The sequence below is a fragment of the Cebus imitator genome, unplaced genomic scaffold (assembly GCF_001604975.1).
Source record: "Cebus imitator isolate Cc_AM_T3 unplaced genomic scaffold, Cebus_imitator-1.0 Scaffold10, whole genome shotgun sequence".
NCBI lineage: Eukaryota > Metazoa > Chordata > Mammalia > Primates > Cebidae > Cebus > Cebus imitator.
In genome coordinates, this window is record NW_016107325.1 from 5,713,368 (window position 1) to 5,733,142 (window position 19,775).

General features: G+C 33.6%; 1 protein-coding gene across 2 annotated transcripts in view; it reads left to right on the forward strand.

Moving 5' to 3' along the window:
* Nucleotides 1-19,775, forward strand: part of PSMD14 (proteasome 26S subunit, non-ATPase 14) — a 106,851-nt gene that overhangs the window by 54,357 nt on the left and 32,719 nt on the right. For both annotated transcript variants that reach the window (XM_017547849.2, XM_037745598.1), the window contains exons 4-7: nt 6,604-6,675; nt 6,894-7,013; nt 9,273-9,343; nt 10,333-10,483. In XM_017547849.2, coding sequence (XP_017403338.1) covers nt 6,604-6,675; nt 6,894-7,013; nt 9,273-9,343; nt 10,333-10,483 — 414 coding nt within the window. The remainder of the gene's footprint in view (nt 1-6,603; nt 6,676-6,893; nt 7,014-9,272; nt 9,344-10,332; nt 10,484-19,775) is intronic.

Here is a 19,775-nt window from a genome sequence, read left to right on the forward strand (position 1 = left end):
AAGGAGACTTTCAACAATATTATTTAATTATAGGTTAAGTTTCAAGATTTATTTGCTTATTAGAACTATCATGAACATTCTGGTTTCTACAAAATATCTCTGCGTATTTACTCATATAATGTCTAGAGTGAAAAAGTAGGTCAAAAAGTTTGTGCAGTTTAAAGGCTCTCGATATACGTTGTTCAGTTGCTTTTCTGATAGACTATCCAATTTTACATTCCATCAACAGTGCTGATAGTGTTTCTTGTGTTATAACTTTTCTAAAATTGGGCTTTGTAAAGCTTGTTTGGTAGGAAAAAAAAAACAACCCACAATGTCTTATTGTGTTAATTGGCATTTCTTTAATTAAAGAAGATCACCAGGGAGGTTGAACATTTTTCATATTTCTTTCTTTTCTGTTTTATGAGATGAAGTCTTGCTCTGTCACCCAGGCCAGAGTGCAGTGGCACAATCTCGAGTCACTGCAAACTCTGCCTCCCTGGTTCAAGCTATTCTCCTCCCTCAGCCTCCTGAGTAGCTAGGATTACAGCATTTGCCACTGTGCTCAGCTAATTTTTTGTATTTTTAGTAGAGATGGGGTTTCACTGTGTTAGCCAGAATGTTCTCTATCTCCTGACCTCGTGATCCACCCACCTCGGCCTCCCAAAGTGCTAGGATTACAGGTGTGAGCCACCTCACCCGGCCTTCATATTTATTTTATCATGCATTTTTTACGTTAATTTGTCTCTTTATTATTCTTTGCCCATGCTTCCATTATGGTTTTAGTATTTTTTTATTTGCTTGTGTACTGACTTTTTGTCATAAATGGGAAAACTATTTTTTCAGGGTGTTTTGTTTTACTTAAATTCTTTAAGTATTTAGAAATTTAGATTAGTCTGTCAATTTTATGTTCTAGTATTTGTTTAGTTGGGTTTGTACCTAAAATGTGTTTCTTTACCCAGATCAAATAGATATCACCAATATTTTTGGCATAGCATTTGTTACACTTTAATTTTTTAAAAATCATGTAACTCTTTAATCCATCTGGGTGATGGTATAACATGATATAGGGAAGGAATTTAGTTTTAAATGCTTCCAGTACTACAGAAAATGAAAAATTAAAATAGAATATGTTCAATTCTATGGTGATAGCTTTGAAAGCTAAGTGAAATGAAACTTTCTGCCACACTGTAATAGTTCATCTAGTCTGAAGATATAGATAACCTGAACTTACCAATACCACTAAAAGGGTTGTAACAGCCACAGAACAGAGCCAAGTGCTTTAATATTGAACGCTTCAAAAATTTAAAGACATTGATAGTTTTTTATTTACACCCATATTATTAGAATATAGAAAATGGAAAACTTTGTAATTGGGAAACTTGTAAATTTTTCAGTTTGTTTTATAACTCTAACATAATCATATCAAAACCTGGCAAATTTCACACACAAAAAAGCCAGAACAGTCTCATTTATGAGAAACAAAAACCACAAATGAAAAAATACTAAAGAAAACATGAACAATTAATCTAGAAACAAAGATTATTTAATAGTGGGAAATATTAATGCAATACGTCACTGAAGAAAGGTAAGGTGAGTGAACCAGTGGCCATTGTGGCTTCTTTTGCACAAAAAAATGTCGGTATCTCATTGACAAATTTTGCTTGTTCTTTTTGTTTTAATTGTTATTTGTAAGGAGCATACACATGAATTTCCATTTTAAGCCCATTATGGGAGGCTTTTATCTTTTAACAAGGGACTTTAATCCTTTTATATGTTCTCATAACCAGTATATTTGATCTTACCTTATGCTGTTTGATATTTTTGTTTTTCTTCTTTCTGGATTTCCTACTGTTGTTTTACTGTCAGTACTGTTTGTTTTTCTTCGCCAGTGACTTAGTATGTGTACACTACTTTTTAATTTTAATTAAAAAAATTTTTTTGAGACAGGATCTCACTCTGTTGCCCAGGCTGGAGTGCAGTGGTCAACCATGGTTCACTGCAGCCTCAATCTCCCACGTTCAAGCCATCCTCCCACTCAGCCTCCTGAGTAGCTGGGATTACATGCTTTTTAATTTTTATGGTGATTAAAGCTGTTCAAAAAATTAATTTATGTTTCTAGAATAATCAAAGTCAGCACTTAGATCTCTATTTTTCCCTTCTATATAAGATAGAGAATATTGTGTACTTCATTTCTCTCTCCTGCCTGTATAGTTGCTTGGATAATGGTGGGTTTGGATCTTGATTATTTATATTATTTATATCTATATCTTTATAACTGCATTCAATGGTGTGACAGACAACTCTTTCATTTTTTAGCTTCTAATTTTTATTTGAGGAGTGGGATGCTCAAGTGGATCTTTTATTTAAGAAGCTCTTTCAGGGAAGATATATGGAATCCTATTTTCTGAGCCCTTGTATATTTAGTAATGTATTTGTGGGCTTCAGATGTTTTTTAAAAATTAAGTGTAAAATTCTTTACTTTCAGTTTCTTAAAACTTTGAAACTTTGCTTCATTATATTCTGCCATTTAATGTTGCAAATAAATCCAAAGTCAACCTGTGTCGCATTTTTTTTCCCATCGGACTATTTGGTTTTAGATGTTTTACTTTATGTTATTGAGATTTAGCTAAGATTTTTCAAGATACAGTTCTTTTATTCATTGATTATTGCTTTACATATGGTAGTCCCAAAGGTGAACTTTTTTTTTTAAATTCAAGAAAATTTTCTTTAGCTTTGTATTTGCTTATTGTTTCTATTTATTTTATCCTTAGAAACAACTGTATTTTTTAGCTTTGAGCTCTTTTGTCTGTCCCATAATTCAGGTGTCCCCATATAAATTCATGACTATAGAAATTAGGCCGCACAGCAGGTGGTGAGTGGCAGGCAAGAGAGCATTACTGTCTGAGCTCCATATCCTGTCAGATCAGTGGTGGCATTAGATTCTCAAAGGAGCACAAACCCTATTGTGAACACCCATGTGAGGGATATAGGTTGCATGCTCCATCTATAATGCCTGATAATCTGAGGTGGAACAGTTTCATCTTGAAACCATCCTCGCTGCCCCAACACTCGAAAAATGGTCTTCCATCAAACTGGTCCCTGAGTGCAGGGTTTCACTGAGTGGAAGTAGCTCTCAGCAGATGGGGAAGCCAGAAGGGAGATGGTTTTCTCCTGGAATCAGGCTGCCCTCCTCCGACTGTCCTGGCCATAGTTCGCGTCATTCAGCTGGTTGATGGCCTACTTGTGTGCTGGTTTGCTCCCGTGTGTCCCTCCAACCACTTGTGTCTCTGCCTGCTAGGGTCTTGGAGTTTTAATAGGCACAGGATGGGGAGTGGCAGGCCAGGGTGGTCATGAAAATGCAACATTTGGGCAGGGAAACGAAAATGCCTATCTTCAACTAGGTCCATGGGCGTAGGGCTGGGGGTGGTACCCTAGCCAGGGGCCACACCCTTTTCTACCCCGCACTGCCCTGTCCCCGCCTTTCCTCATATCAGCTGTTCATGTTCTTACATAACTCTCTGAGCTCAGTTTCCAGAGTCTTTAATGGGGTTTTCTTCTGTTGCCTGGTTTCTGCTATTCTGAACCAGTGAGCACATTGGAAAACAACAGCCTTAGATATTCACTGCTTAGCTGAAGTCTTTAGTATCTGTCCCATTGACATTATATTATATGGATTTCTTTCTCTTTCTCTCTCTGGCTGCATTTCACCGCTACCAACCTTCTCTAATTCTTGCCAACAGTAGTGAAAGGGGCAGCACTCATGGCTGGGCATGGTGGCTCATACCTGTATTCCTAGCACTTTGGGAGGTTGAGGCGGGTGGATTGCCTGAGCTCAGGTTCTCAAGGCCAGCCTGTCCAACATGATGAAATCCCATCTCTACTAAAATACAAAAAATTAGCCAGGCGTGGCGGCATGCATCTGTAATCCCAGCTACTCAGGAGGCTGAGACAGGAGAGTTGCTTGCACCTGGGAGGCGGGGAGTTGCAGTGAGCCAAGATTGTACCATTGCCATCCAGGCTGGGGACAGTGCGAAACTCTTGTCTAAAGAAAAAACAACAACAACAGCAAAAAAAAAAACAAAAAAACCCAGCACTCATACAATAAACAGCTGCATGGTTTTCTCTAGTACATGGCTTTCTTGTTAGTATGTTTCTGAATCAGAAAAAATCCATTGTAAGTTAGTATGTTTTTGAATCAGAAGAAAGGCCACTTACATATAGCTTGCACCCTCTCCAGGTAACTGGTTGGTATTTTTCTTTTCTGTTCCATTGGCTTGAAGTACCTTAATTTATTCGTTCATTCTTTCAATCAGTACTTATTAAGTTCTTATTATGCCCCAGGCACTTTTCTAGGTACTGGTTATATATAAAATATCTAACAAAATAGTGTTTCTTCCTTCTTTGGTGGCAGAAATAGTTTCTGGATTCTGTCAGTAACGCATTTTGGTGATAGTGTGATGTTTTATTTCCCTTTTTTCTAAAAAAAAATATTTTTGGGCAAGTTGAGAAAGGCTGTATTAAAGCTACAGTCAAGATACCAGTTTAACTTCTTTCTCCATATGCAATGTTTAAGGTTGCTGTGGATCCAGGAATAATTTTATGAATACAGTGTTCATTAACCTAATCTATTTTTCTAGTTTTATTTTATTTTAAACTGACAAATAATTATATATATTGGTGGGGGGTGATGTTTTGATAAATGACTATGATGTGGAATGATCAAATAAGGCTACCATCCGTCACCTTAATAGTTATCATTTCTTTGTGCTAAGAACATTTGAAGTCCTTTTTTATCTATTTTGAAATATACATTATTATTAACTATAGTCACCAGACTATGCAGTAGATCATCAGAAACAATTCCTTCTGTTTAACTGAAACCTTATCATTATTCTAACATTTTAAGATTACTACTACTTCCCCCAAACCTCTCATCATAACTAATTTACTGTTTTCCTCACCTTTTTCTTAATCTTTTTTAACTTTCCAATTTTTTTTCTTTTTTTTTTTTAAAGGGCTGAAAAGCACCCACGGGTCTCGAACCACGCAGAGTGGTTGTTTTTAACCATAGAAAGCATTGTTGAAGTAACCGCTGAGCTAAAGCCAGCCCCAGTCTTTTTTAACTTTCTAAGTGAAATGAGTAAAATTATCGTATCACTAAAATTAGGTTTATGTGGTGATCAGCAAGATGCTTTGGCCTGATATTTCTTTAATTTACTTTAGCAGAGTTTTCCTTCTGAAAGAGATCTTAGCTATTTGAAAAATAAGCAATAAAACTGCATTAGGTAATAATAGATAACGAATTTGGTTAGTTTCAACATTATTTCCTGGCATTTAAAATAAAAATTAAATTTGAGGGACTTGATTTTTTCCCACCACTTTGAACAAAAATAAAAACAAATTTCTTTTATTTAGAGAAAACTTATTCTAGAACCTTTTATATCATGCTTCCAGTAAATATTATTAACTTTTAAAACAATACAAAGTAATAGAATTTCACACACACACACACACACACACACACACACACACACACACAGAGTACACACAGACCTATAAGTATGGAATGTAAAACGATTGTTAATTTCAGTATATAAAAGCATAAATTGGAGAGAAAACATGGTTTACAATTTGGATAAGGTAACATGTTGTTTACCAAATGTGTAATAGAGTTATTGTCAGGGAAAGCAAACTTTAAGCAAAACAGGACCTGGCAATTATAAGTCCTATCTCATAATTTTCCAGATTGTCCAGTATTAAAAAACAAAAAGCTTCCTATGTGCACTAAATGTGGGGGCAAAATCGCATTTATAAGATTGTAGGCATCTTGAGGGAAAGAACTATATGTCAGTTACCTTGTGCAGCTGAATGTTATAGTCAAGAGAAGTTTGCTTCCTTTCAGGAAGAAGATAGAATCCTTAAAGGAGAAACATAGTGTCTTCCTTAGCCTGTAATAAGATTGGTAGTAATTGTTGTTTTAAAGATAGTGGTCAGGGTTTTGGAAGTATTTTCACATCAGCTATACTTGTCTCAACTGGTTTGTTCACACCTGGGGCAATTGTGTTAAATTTGTTGTTGTATAGGGGGAGGGGAACAGCTTCATTAGGTGACGTGCAGAGGTTGTTGTTCACAGCTCTTTCACCCAGGGATTAGAAGTCTTCTTTCCCCTTCCCTTCCACTGTAGCGATGAATCTGCGGAGGAATCCCATAGCCTTAATCTATTAATACATGCTATCTTTACCTGAAAATCAAGAAGCTCAGAGAATTTGCTGTTTGTGTTGATACTTTACTTAATTGTGCTAGTCCAGCTGCATTTCACATACACACACTGTGGTAACAAATGTGACTAATTGGTACATTATAGCCAAGGCAGATTGGCATTGCTGAAAGACTTAAACTTTATGATGTCCATTATATGGCAGAGAGTATTAAGTTTTATCTGTTTTCTACAGGTTTGGTATTTGCAAATGTGTTTTGATTATGTTGTAGCCAAATAAAATGATACTTGACATGTTTTTCAGAACTCTTTTATAACAGTCAAGTTTATACCACATGTAGGTTGAATTTTAAACTCATAAACTCTATGTGTGTGTTTATAATAATTGATGTATTTGTTTCTAGGGGCCACCTACAGATGCTCCTGCAGTGGACACAGCAGAACAAGTCTATATCTCTTCCCTGGCACTGTTAAAAGTAAGTAATCAGTGTAGTTACTTGCTTTAGAAAACTCTGTTGCTTTCATTGTATCTTTTATTTTGGAATAGTTGTCTACCTTAATCCTCTTGGTTTAGGTACATTTATAAAAGAAGTTTTTAATTTTCACTGGAACAAAATTTAGTTTTTGTTTTATAAAGAGGTACTAGAGACCTTAAAGAAATTTGCTTTGTGTCCACATCTCTTCCTCTCTACAGATGTTAAAACATGGTCGTGCTGGAGTTCCAATGGAAGTTATGGGTTTGATGCTTGGAGAATTTGTTGATGATTATACCGTCAGAGTGATTGATGTGTTTGCTATGCCACAGTCAGGAACAGTGAGTACTTTTATGGTTGCCTGCTGCAAGTAAATGTTCCAAAAAAATAACACATACATTCTTTTCATTTTTCTTTTCCTATGCAAACTAACTCTCATCATATTACATTTTCTCTTTCCAATAGGAAAAGTTAATTATAAGTTTGATAGAAATTTTTTGATTGTGTTGACTTAAATCATTAATCTTTAGAATGCAGCATAACTTCTGGTCTGCAAACTGAATGATGCTAATGCTAAATTTATTTTCTCATTCCTTCAGTTTAAACTGGCATAAAATACTGGATTTACAAGTTAGTTACCCTATAATAGCAGTGTTAGTTTGATTAATTTGAATATTTGATTAAAAGATATGAGATTCTGTTATTTAGATTTTCAATTCATATACACTAGTTCTTATGTCTTGTTCCATTGTTTTGAAATATGTCATTTAAAAAATGTTCTATATATGGTGATGAACAACTTTTAAACTTTTCTTATTTAAAATTTTAAGTTAAAAAAACAATAGCAAACCTGAGTTTTTTTTCCCGGGCATGGTATTTTGTTTATATGCACCACACTCCATACCCCAAATTACCTGTGTAGAATACATTATTCTTTCTAGAGATTTTTGTTCTGTTTTGCCTTTTTGTTTAATGCATTACACTTGTGTTGATAAATGTGCATTGTGACTGAAATAAAATGGCCAAAAAACAATAACCATTCTATCTGTCTTCCAAAAAAATAACACATACATCCTTCTCACCTGTTTGCTTAGAAAAATATGCGTGTATTTTTCTAAGGTATATTTCTTCTTTGATAGGCAATATTACTCTTACTGAGCCTTGTAAAAGAACGATTAAAGAAGTGATTATAAAGCTGTTTGTTCTATTTGAGGCTCTATAAGTTTACTTTGATAAGGTAGATGCTAGAGAACAAATTACAGTTTTAAATAGTGTAATATATATAAGTATGTATGTTAAAAATAAGCATTTAAAATGTAATATTTGCTACAGAATGCAATATATTTATAAATAATGTAAAGTTTTCTCTAAATAGCGGAATTTGTTGAGGTAAACTAATTTGGATCTACTGATTTTATCTATGTCAATATCCATTATATTTATTTTATTCATTTGGAAATAGAGAAAAACTGTACATGTTAACCAAAGGTTTAGATTTAAATCTTAGACTATTACTGTCTTTTTTTTTTTTTTTTTTTTTTTTTTTTTTTTTTTTTTTTTTCTGTTAGGCTATATGAAACACATAAAACTAACATATATGTTACGGGTTCTTATGTAGATATTCATTATTATACATAGTTCTTAGGCTTTACTATCCTTGCTTCCATGTAAATACTTGTTTGACAATATAAAATAGAAGATTTTGATCCCCATATTCACTCTAATTCCATTTTCTAGTGTCATAGAATTAGAAAGTTTTTCTTCTGGCCCCAGAGTCAGTAAACTTTCTATAAAGGCATAAGTCTTCTGTTGCATATTCTTCTTCTTTTTTAATTCCATCATTTCTTTATATATATATATATATATATATATATATATATATATATAAAAGAAAAAAACCAAAAACATTCTTAGCCTATAAGCAGCAGATTGTATACCCCTGTTCTTGAGAAGGTACACTCTATTGGAATTCAGTATGCATACTGTTTTGGTGGGAAGGAAGTGCTTATGTTAACTAGTGTCTTTAAGTACATTAGATTTAGATTCCTGAGGTTAGAAGAAAGCCTTGGGAGCTATGATGACAGTAATCTATCACCAGGGAGATGATCTGAAACTTTTAATTCTTCCATGTTTAAATATCTTATTTTGGTTGAACTAGCAAAACAATGCAGTATGTAAGAGACTTGAGGCTCTTTAATTATGATAGCTGAAGATTTGTAGAACTTTGGATGAGACTCATTTTGGTCATTAGTTATGATAGGATGGCATTAGGAAGTATGCTTGCCTATATAGGTCTAACCAATAGTTATGGTTGGTTCAATTATTTCGTACTTCTGGTAAATATGTACGTAGCAATGGCCATAAACTCCTAGAGAACCCTGAAAGTTAGCTTAAGTCATTAGCCAACAGCAGTTTGGTAGTTGGCAGTTTTAGAAGGTTGATTGGTATGAGGTTTATAATTGAATGACTTGAGTAGGTATCAAATGTAGGTATCAAAACCTACAAAATGATTTTGATAACCCAAAATACTATACGTAGGGAAGCTTTTTTCCTCCCCAAAGGTATAAAAGCTAATAATTTTTCTATTCTTTCTAAACCAGGGTGTCAGTGTGGAGGCAGTTGATCCAGTGTTCCAAGCCAAAATGTTGGATATGTTGAAGCAGACAGGAAGGTAAGCATTGTAAATGGTCAGTTAAAGAAATAATGGGAAATATTTGTAGAAATGTACCTCAGAGTTATAGATGGCTATCAATATCATTTCTAGAAAAAGAGATCATGTAGTTGACATAAAACTATCTGATATATAGTGCCATGCACCGCCTGTCTAGTATCTCTTCCCTTTAGAACTAAAGACATTTGCCCATCAGAGAAATGCCTCATATTAAAATTCTTGACTGTCACATAGTAAGCTTGGGCTGTAGCTTCCCTCTGTTTAGCATATGGAGTTACTGTCTAGTCACTTATAATTGAAAGAGCTTGTATGTTCCATGTATTTGAGAGTTGCAACTGAATGAGATTATGAATATTTAATTATGTTTGTAGGCATAGTTTTAAAGACAGAGAAAGTATAATCCAAATATTCTAAAGTTTTTTTCCTCAGACCAAATCTCTCAATAGTTGTCATTCTCTTGCTCAAATTCTTGTACTGTGGAAAAAACTTCTAAATTAATGTTAGCAAAAGGCTCAGCAGCTGAGCAGAATAGTGCAAATTGGTTTTTGACTGAGTTCCTAGTTCTACTGCTGGTTTAATTGATATTTAATCGTTTCACAACAGTGGATCCTGGTGTCCATTGTTAAAAATGTACTCTGTGCCTGGAAAATCCAACTCCCAGAGCTAAGGAGTTAAAGAGTAGATATTTATTTGCTGAAAGGGTAAAAACTGGCTCTGAGAAACTGTGGTAACAAGGTGAAAAACTGAAAGCCTTATCTACCACTGCTAATGTGCATCTCTTAATGATAGCACTCCTTTGTCACACATATTCATTTCCATGTTTTCTGGATAATATGGTGTACAATTTCAGGGTTTCTAATGGTGCTTTTTCACACCTGTGTGTTTTTCATCTCTTCTTAATTTATACCCTGTTAGTGTGTTGTTTCTTTTCATATCATAAATGTATTACTTGTTCCATTCTGAGCGTCTGAATGCCCTCTTTGTTTCAGGCCGGAGATGGTTGTTGGTTGGTATCACAGTCACCCTGGCTTTGGTTGTTGGCTTTCTGGTGTGGATATCAACACTCAGCAGAGCTTTGAAGCTTTGTCGGAGAGAGCTGTGGCAGTGGTTGTGGATCCCATTCAGAGTGTAAAAGGAAAGGTAGAGTGGATTCTATCTTTATTGCCATCTCCTGCCACATTCTGTTTGCAGATACAAAAAATAAAAATCCATTTTGTTCAAAACAGGATTCTTAGATACACAGAAAGCTACTGTCTACTTGAAAAACAAACAAAAAACTATACAAGTTGATAACTGTATTTTGGTATTATTAGCAATTTATTTGGAAATTTATTTCTTCTTTAATCACTTATTGTCTAATTGCCATGAATATTTATCTTTAAATGTTTTGAATTTTATAAAATTAGGAAAGTTAAACCATACGCAAAGCTGCTATAAACATTTTATTAATATTTCAATAAACATTGCTTTATCTTCATTTTCAAATGATAAATTTGAAATTAGCACAGCATTTAAAAAATCTATTTAAAGGCCATTGTCTTGCAGACATTGTGCAGGACATATTCTGGAGGTGTGTTTTCCAAATATTTTAGACAATGAAAACTTGCCCAAAGACTTGCTATCAACCATTCACGTTTTTGGAGTGAGGATGCAAATGAATGATTAAATATGCTAAATGATTCTGAAAAAAGATTAACTTGCAAAGCATATTGGGTTATAGTTGTTCTTTGTTGAGACCCCTTTTGTTCTTGTTTAGTTCTCTTTCCCTTTTTTGTTCATTCTTTCTTTCTTTTTTTTTTTTTTTATTTCTTTCTTTCTAGCCCCATATGCCATTTTCCTATTTCCTGCCTCATGACAGCAGGGAGCAGCTCTATTATCACCTTCACAGAGCTGTCTGCAAATGTGAGAGGCAATTCGATTTTGCTCAACCACAGGGAGAGTGGATTAGAAAAACTACAGAACATACAGAAATTGGCTAGGTGGTTACTGCTTTAAAATACTGCTGAGGTGTCTTGTTTGAGCATGTACTTCCATTGTAGTGTAGAATAATTGTTAAAATAAAATCACAATATATTTATGCAATCCTTTTTTTGCAGGTTTTACAAATAATTTTTAAAGCACTTAGAAATAAATACTAGCTTGTTATCTATCAGACCTGGAGTTTGATAGTAGTGCAGATTACATTTATGTCTGCTCACCAGCTCAAACAAACTAAGCATGGCTGTTAAAATATGGAGTTTTTATCTGTCATAAAGTTGAATGTTTTCTGATATCATATCATTATGATGTATAAAAATTGAGGTCATCTCTAAATCATGATCCTATTAGGTGTGATTTAGCTTTTCAGAGGCAGAAGCTATCCACAAAAACAATAATAGAAACTGATATACTAGACCACTCAGAATGGATAGCCTCTGATTCTTGCTATATGCCTGTATTTCAATTTGGTTTTTTTTTTTTTTTTTTTAACTGTTTTGTTACTCAACACATAGATAAAAGAGGTTGAAAATTCTTGATTGTTATTAGCTTTATGAATTATAGCATAATATCTCTTAAGTTTAATTCTCTGTTTGAAGGTACCTTTTTAGTAACTTGTAAATAATTCATTTAGGTAATAATTATTGTTTTACAAATATAACAATTACCTAATAAAGTCTCCTACCACAATATTTACAAGTAATAATTGAAGCTTAATTTAAAATATAATTAGAATTCTATTTTGTAGTATTAGTTCAACTTACGTTTTATGATCTCTTGACTCCTGATGGTGGCTACTTTCAGAAAGGAAAGTATAAACTTAAACACAGTGAAAGAAAGTATTCTCAAAATAGAATGTAAATAAATGAGTATTTATTTTATTCTTGGTTATACTTTTGTAGTATTTAAAATGGCATTTAGTTTCCAAACCTAGTTTAAGTCTTCTATAATATTGGAATTTTCATTATTTCTAATTAATTGTAATTTATATGAAAATGACGAATTTCAGTTAAAAATATGCATGTATCGCATGGCTGCTAACAATGTTAAATTTAGTTTTAAAAAATAATATATGTAAAATTTGTGAAATCATATATCACTGTCTACTTTTTTATGTTAGGAAGAAGTCTTTTTGAAAAAATTTAGTGTAAATACTTATCATTGCTGATGTGCATCACTTATTGTACCTAATGTCTAGATTCATACTATTATATCTCCTGAAAGAAGGATCCAGTTCTTTGTCAATGATGCAACTTCATCTTTAAGGAGTCAGATTTTGATTGTAATTTATGGCTCTTTCAGTGTCAAGTCCTCTCGTCACTATGAATCAGATTAAATGCTAGTAAATCCTTAGAGTGTTTAGTTAAATCATACTTAGGAATATTAACTAAAATAACGAAGAATAGCATAAGAGTCTCCCTCTCCCTTTCCTGCACATGATTTATCAAATCTTTCAAAATATTTAGTAAGACAGTCATTAGATCAAGAGTTAAAATGACACTTTATATATAAATGATTTTAGTTGGATCTCTGTTCACTGTCTTTACAACCTCTTGTACATTTTGTATATTTTCATTTCTATAAATTCTAATATTTCTGTCTTTGAGAGATTAGATAAACCTGGATTCTTTCTTGGTAATCTCAATTCATTCACAAGTAGTTTGATTTTCTTTTATGGTGACATGATTACATTGTTATTCAATAATTGCTGTGAGTCAGGTATTGTGAATAACCATTTCAGCTTATCTCATTTATTCTTTGTTATAATGCTAAAGATAGGCACTATTACCGTTACATAATATTAGTGGTTAAAAAAAAAATTAGGGCCAAGGAGATTGCTTTGCCAAAGTCAGACTGTCAGTTAGCAGCAAAACAGAGATACTAATCCAGGTCTGTAAAATTTCAGAGCTCAGGCTTTTTCATGGCTCTTTAATTCTTTAATATTAGACTGTTATGAATGATATAATCAGAGTGAGGAAAGGAAAATGAATATCAAAGGTCATTGCAAGGCGGTTCCTTAAGTTACTGTGGATAGGTGTCACTCTCTTCAGCATAAGTCAGGGGAAAGAGCTATACATTTTCTCTCCGTTCTCTATAGTTTTCTGTAGATATTATATATTACATACTAATTGATTTTAAAAAATCTGTTGTTCCATGAATTTTAAAAATAATTTAGACAGACTCATTTCTGTTGGCTTTTGGGACATCACTGGGAGCAAACACTGAAACCAACATAAATAATGAAGTGCACTATGTGAAAAAGAATCTGTAACCCTGTGCATATTGTACAACACTGAAAATGTTTTAAAATGATACAGGTGAAAATCAATGGTAATTGCATTCATAATTTAAATGGAGAGTAAGCTCATAGAAGTTACCAGTGAGTTCTGCTGTAATCAGTGAAATAGTTTATAAGATCTGCTGCAATATTTAGTTCATTTGTAAAATATGCATATTCACATATTTTAAACTTTAGTTCTCAAGTGGCACAGTGGGAACAGCTTGCTGAATGTTTTATTATCTTGTATACTCAGCCCACAACTAGATCCAGCAGCAAATTTAAGTTAATTCAACCTGTAATGTGACTATACTTCTTGCTTAGGGCAAAAAGAATGGTCACTTTGGGCAAAATCATAAAACTAGCATATAACTTAATTATGTTGTTTTAATATATTTATTAAAAAGCATTACTGCTTTAGAGAACTCATTTTCCTTGACAAGGTTCCGGTTAGTAAAATGCTTAGTTGTTACCAGCTAACTAACTCCTAACAGTCATTGTATCCGTTCTCTGTTTTGAAAACATAAAAAAAAAAAAGTAATGACTAAATATGTCCAAATGTGCCTTCACGCTGGTTAGGTTTTCTTGAAACATTTTTATTTAATCTGATCAAAACACTCAATAAACTTTAAAAAATGTGATATTTATCTAACTGCAGGTCAGCTTAACTGCAGGTATTTCTTAAGTATACCTGATATGTATGCTAATGATTCTAAGATGCAAAATAAATTTTTAAAAATGGTCTTGGTCTTCTTTGAGAAGATAAATCATATGCATTTAGTGTTAACAGTGAGCAAGATCTCATCCTGCCATCTGTATACTGATAACCTACATTGTGTACTGATACAATACAAAATATACTGAAATTGCCTGTTTCTGTAAGTATTAAATTGGTTGCTACAGACAGAAATAATTCAACAAATACTTAGAATTTTGTATGTGCCAGGATACAATAAAGTACTATTTGTATAGCAAACACAGGAAATGCAAATTAAAATTAGAAGAAGGGAGAAATCAGTGTAGGTTGCGCAAAGTGGATAAAGCTAGGGCTGAGCTTTGAGGGGTGGGTGGGGACATCACCCAGAAAAGAGGAGCTTGTACCACTTGGAAAGAATGTAGAAACAATGTTCCAAGTGGTACTTACTTCTTTGTTCATTGTTTTTTCACAGATACTAGAAGGTAAAATGACTGGTTTCATTGGTTTTAATTTTTTTAAACAACTAGCATTTTACAAAAGATGGAACTTTGGGGAATAAATACAAATATAGGAAAAAAGTTAGGGAATGTGGCCGGGTACCATGGCTCACGCCTGTAATCCCAACACTATGTGTGGGCCACAGTGAGTGGATTACTAGATCCCAGGAGTTTGAGAACAGCCTGGGCAACATGATGAAACTCCATCTCAAATCTTAAAAAATAATTAAAATTTTAAAAAAAGAAAGTTAGGGAATGAATGTTGTAAGAGCGTACCCTTTATTTTCAGATATCTAGAAGCTTGTATCTTTTTTTTGAGTGGGTGGGGTGGGTAGCAAATACTTTATTTTTCCAAGAAATTTTATATTAGAAAGTTTTAAGATGGTGAAGGTTTTAAAGTACTCAAATAGTAGTCTTGTTTTAAGCTTATTTTATATATCTAGGTATATATATATATATATATATACCATATATATTTTATATTTATATATATAAAGGGAATATGTATATTAGTAGGGCTGTGCTACTAATATGTATGCCTTTTGCCCTACTAATATATATATGCCCTACTAATATAATATATATATATATATAATAGTAGGGCATAGCCAGGGGATAGAGTAATAACACAGACTTAGGGATCAGGCCTGCATTAAAATCTATTTTTATCTCCTCTTTACAGTGCGACCTTGAACAAGTTAGCTAATTTTCTTGAGCTTCAGATTTTTCATCTATATAACAGGGATCTTAGTACCTGTTTCATAGTGTTATGACTGTTATGAGGTAATGTATGTAGAGATTAGAGTACACATGTCATATTAGGAGGTGTGGAATAAATGATACTCTATTCTGAAGAGTAACATAATTCATACTTAAAAGTATCAAGAACTAGAATATTAAAAAAACAGAATGTGAATGTTTCTGCAAATGTTGATAAGAACAAGTCTATAAATCTCTAATTTGATACATTTAGGATGATGATAATGACTACAAGAGAAATTAAGACTTTCCTTTTTGGCTGGCATGGTGGCTGATGCCTGTAATCCCAGCACTTTGTGAGGCTGAGGCGGGTGGATCATGAGGTCAGGAATTTGAGACCAGCCTGGCCAACATAATGAAACCTTGTCTCTACTAAAAATACAAAAAATTAGCTGGGTGTGGTGGTGTACACCTGTAATCCCAGCTACTCAGCAGGCTGAGGCGGGAGAATCTTGTGAACCAGGGAGGTGGAGGTTGCAGTGAGCCGAGGTTGTGCCATTGCACCCCAGCCTGGGTGACAGTGTAAGACTCTGTCTCAAAAAAAAAAAAAAGAAAGAAAGAAAGAAAGAAAGAAATGAAGACTTCCCTTCTTATATTTTGTATATCCTAACTAATCTAGGAATACTCTTCTGATTGGCCAACTTTTTATTCAGCACTTACATTTTCTAAGATGTTTTCCTTGGGCATGCTGATGAAAAGGAAGTGAATATATTACACTGAAACTTAGGCCTATGAGGTGATTAATGTATTGCACTTAACTGTTTTGTGTTTTATTCATCTGTCTGTGTTGTCTTCCCCACAAGACTCAGACTTCTTTGAGGTGAGATACGACTTCATGTCTTGGAATTTAGTATGTTGCAAAAATAGTTTCTTCATAAATGTTTATAAAATAAAATCAAGGAATGAATTTGCATTAGTGTTCAGCCATTACCAGTTCTATTTTTTTTAACTTTTGGCATATCCAAAAAACTGGAGTTAATTTTGTGACATTTAGTAATTTTTTATATGTTAGCAGTTATAGAGTTATTTATTAAATGACTGAAACATGAGACTGACAAGGTAAGTTAGCCAGTTTACTCATGGACATTATCCTTGATGAATTTGAACCTTGTAAAATTATAGCTGGAGTTCAAGTTTAGTATGTCATTTGTCTTCCAAAAGTAGGAAAAGATATTTAGTTTAGCTAAATAATAATCTTATATATAAGGCTATTTTTTGGTCAGTATCCCACAAGTATCAGCTAAGGCTGGGTAGTCCTAATCATAAATTGTACACGCCCATGCACACCCCTTTTCTTTGTCTAGTTTTCCAGGTGGAAAGAGAAAAATAGGAAATAGAATACATTAAAAAAATCTATTTCCATTCCTGACATAGCTTTATGAGCATACCCTTCCAAGGTATTCTTTGTTACTGTATTTTCTTTTGTTTGCTTCCTGTCTTTCACTCTTAGTATCAGTTTAAAGTTTTATAACACTCTTAGGTCTTCTGAGGACACCTGAGAAAATATTACAGGTACTAATGTGCCTATACTATTTATGATAGAATAATGTGTAATAATTTATCACATTTATTTAGTTGATATAAAAATTTGTCAGCTAGGAATGTAGAAATAATTTTACATTTAAAATTCTAACAGCATAAATCTTATATAGAGGTAACAGTTCCTGTGGAGTTCTTTTAACCTAGAGCTTTTATATTAGTAATATAATCTCTGAGCTAACTTGCTATGCTTTATTACTTGTGATGCATTTTGAATGATGTAAATGTGCTTCAAATTAGTTTGAATCCAACTGTTTCAGTAAGAATACATCATTAATTACCTGTAAGAATATTATTTATTGACTCTCATTTCTTGAATGCTTTTCTTTCTGTAGTCATCTAATTATCCCTGGTCATTGGTTCAGCAGACACTTGTTGATCACTACTTTGTGCCAAGAGTACATTGGAGTTACAGAGAATAATATGATCTACTCCCCGTCCTTAATGCCAGTTTTGTACCAGCAAGTAGAAATGTGGAAATTACGACTTCTATTAAGAGACCTTTTCAGAGCCCATATATTTCAATTTTTAAAGATCGCATTCTAGATATGACATTAGCCATTTTTAGTTGTGAGGATATTTCTGGTCCTGGGACTTAGTTTTGTCAGGTTTAATGTCTTCTTGTCATCGTAATTTCCTAAAGAGGGTAGAAATGATGGTAAATTGTCTTTGAAGTCATAGTTGATTCCTCAGTTGTTATTTTTAGGCCGCTAATAAGCTGATTAATAGATGCTTACAGCCACTTTTCACATTCCAGATAGTTTTACCATATGCAGTTTTTAATCCAAATTAAATTCAAGTCAGTACTCTATGAGTTTTTCAGGTTAGCATGTCACAAAAAGTGTTTCCTGAATTCAAAACTGAGCAGTGATAAGGAAAGGCAATATTGTTAGCAAGCTAGTGATTAGATTTTATTTATAGATAATGGATATTTTTCTTTTCTTAAGGAAAAATAAACATAAGTGGTAAAATTTTTTATAGCATAGAAACCAAAAGTGCTTTTTTTTGAGTTTTTCATTTCAGTAAATATTTATTTTGCGTTGTATTTTGTGTGTCACTCTGTTGTAGAATGGATATTCAATGACAAATGAGACACAAACCTTGCTGTTGAGTAACTGAACCTAGTAGTAGTCTTTTCTTGCTTTTGTGTCAGGATAGCTGTTATAACAAACAGCTTGATGATGAAGAGTACTGGCTTTGGCATGCTGTAGAGGTACAGATCATAGTGGTATCATTTACCGGTTGTATCATTTCATTTAATTGATTTAAATCCTCTACATTTCAGTGTTCTCATCTATAAATTGATAATATTAATACCTACACTTGGTTGTTGAGAAAATTAGGCCAGATAATTTCTATATAGTGTTTAATTTATAAGCAAAATAAAAATACACAAAAGTGATACACAGCAAAGTAATTGGCCTTTACATATTTTTTATACTAAAATGCCTTTGCCTATTGAGAGATAGTAGTCTGATGGATATAATTTGTATTTGAATGCAGTGTTACACTACAGCACATGCAATGGATATAGGTCCCTTATTCTCATCCACATGCCCTACTGCCATACTAACATGGTTAAGCCCAACTTTGTTCTCTAGGGCCCTTTATTCCTTTGCTTTACATGAAATTACCAACAGGCAAACCATTTGTTTTAGTTTGTCTACTAGAAAGGGATCTGAAGTCACTTGTTCCATTTTATGTAGGCTGAGTAGCCACTAGATAAAATTGACACTCTTAAGTTGGTATCAGACTAGTGACCCATAGCTGCTAGTCTCTTGTAGCTTATTAGTAGTCCCCTGAGGCATTCAATTTTAAGCTCACTATTTATCTGTCACTTATGAGTCTAGAAATACTAATCATGCAGGGGTATCAAGATTCTAGACATATTCAGTCATTTTTAAAAGCTAGATAATACCCTTCAGTATAACTATATACTTTCTTATTGTGATTGGGAATTTCCCTAAGGAAATACATCTTAAAGTGCCACTCTCTAATTTCCTGTTGATTCTTTTTTTATATGTCCGTTATCTCAATGCAAAATTTATAATTATAACTTGATTTTTAGGGTAACTTTTTTCTAATGTTAACACTCTTCATAATACTGGTACTCTGCTTTGTTAACTGTATCAGTTTGGGTCCTCTGTGGATCAGATGCCAAAATGAGATTAGACATGCAAGAGATGTACTGGGGGAGACACTATGATGGAGAAAGAGGAGAGTCTTTAGACAGCAGTGAAGGTTTGACCCTGCAAAAGGAGAAAGTGAAGGTAGATTGGGTAGAGAAGCCACAGAGTGCAGCTAGTGCTGAGAAAATTTCAGCCAGACTGCTGGGGGGGAGTCCTTGAGCCAAAATTAGCCTTTAGAGGATCCCTTATTTGGCAGGAATGGCTAGGTTCTAGTATCACTGCTGTGTTCAGTAGTTGGCTGGGAGCTGCCCAGGAGAAGTATGACCAGGTGTGAATGCCCAGTGGATCCAAAGATGTAAAAGCTGGAGGTTGTGAGTCAGTTGTGCTCTCCATAGCAGGTTCTGTTGAAAGATCTGAGCTGGGCAACTCCATCACTGCCACAATTAGTAACACTGAAAACTATAGTGGCAGAAACACATGTATTATTTTATTACCAAGTCTATGAGGTATCATCATTCATGAACAAATGGAGAAATTGAGGGGTTAAATAACTCGT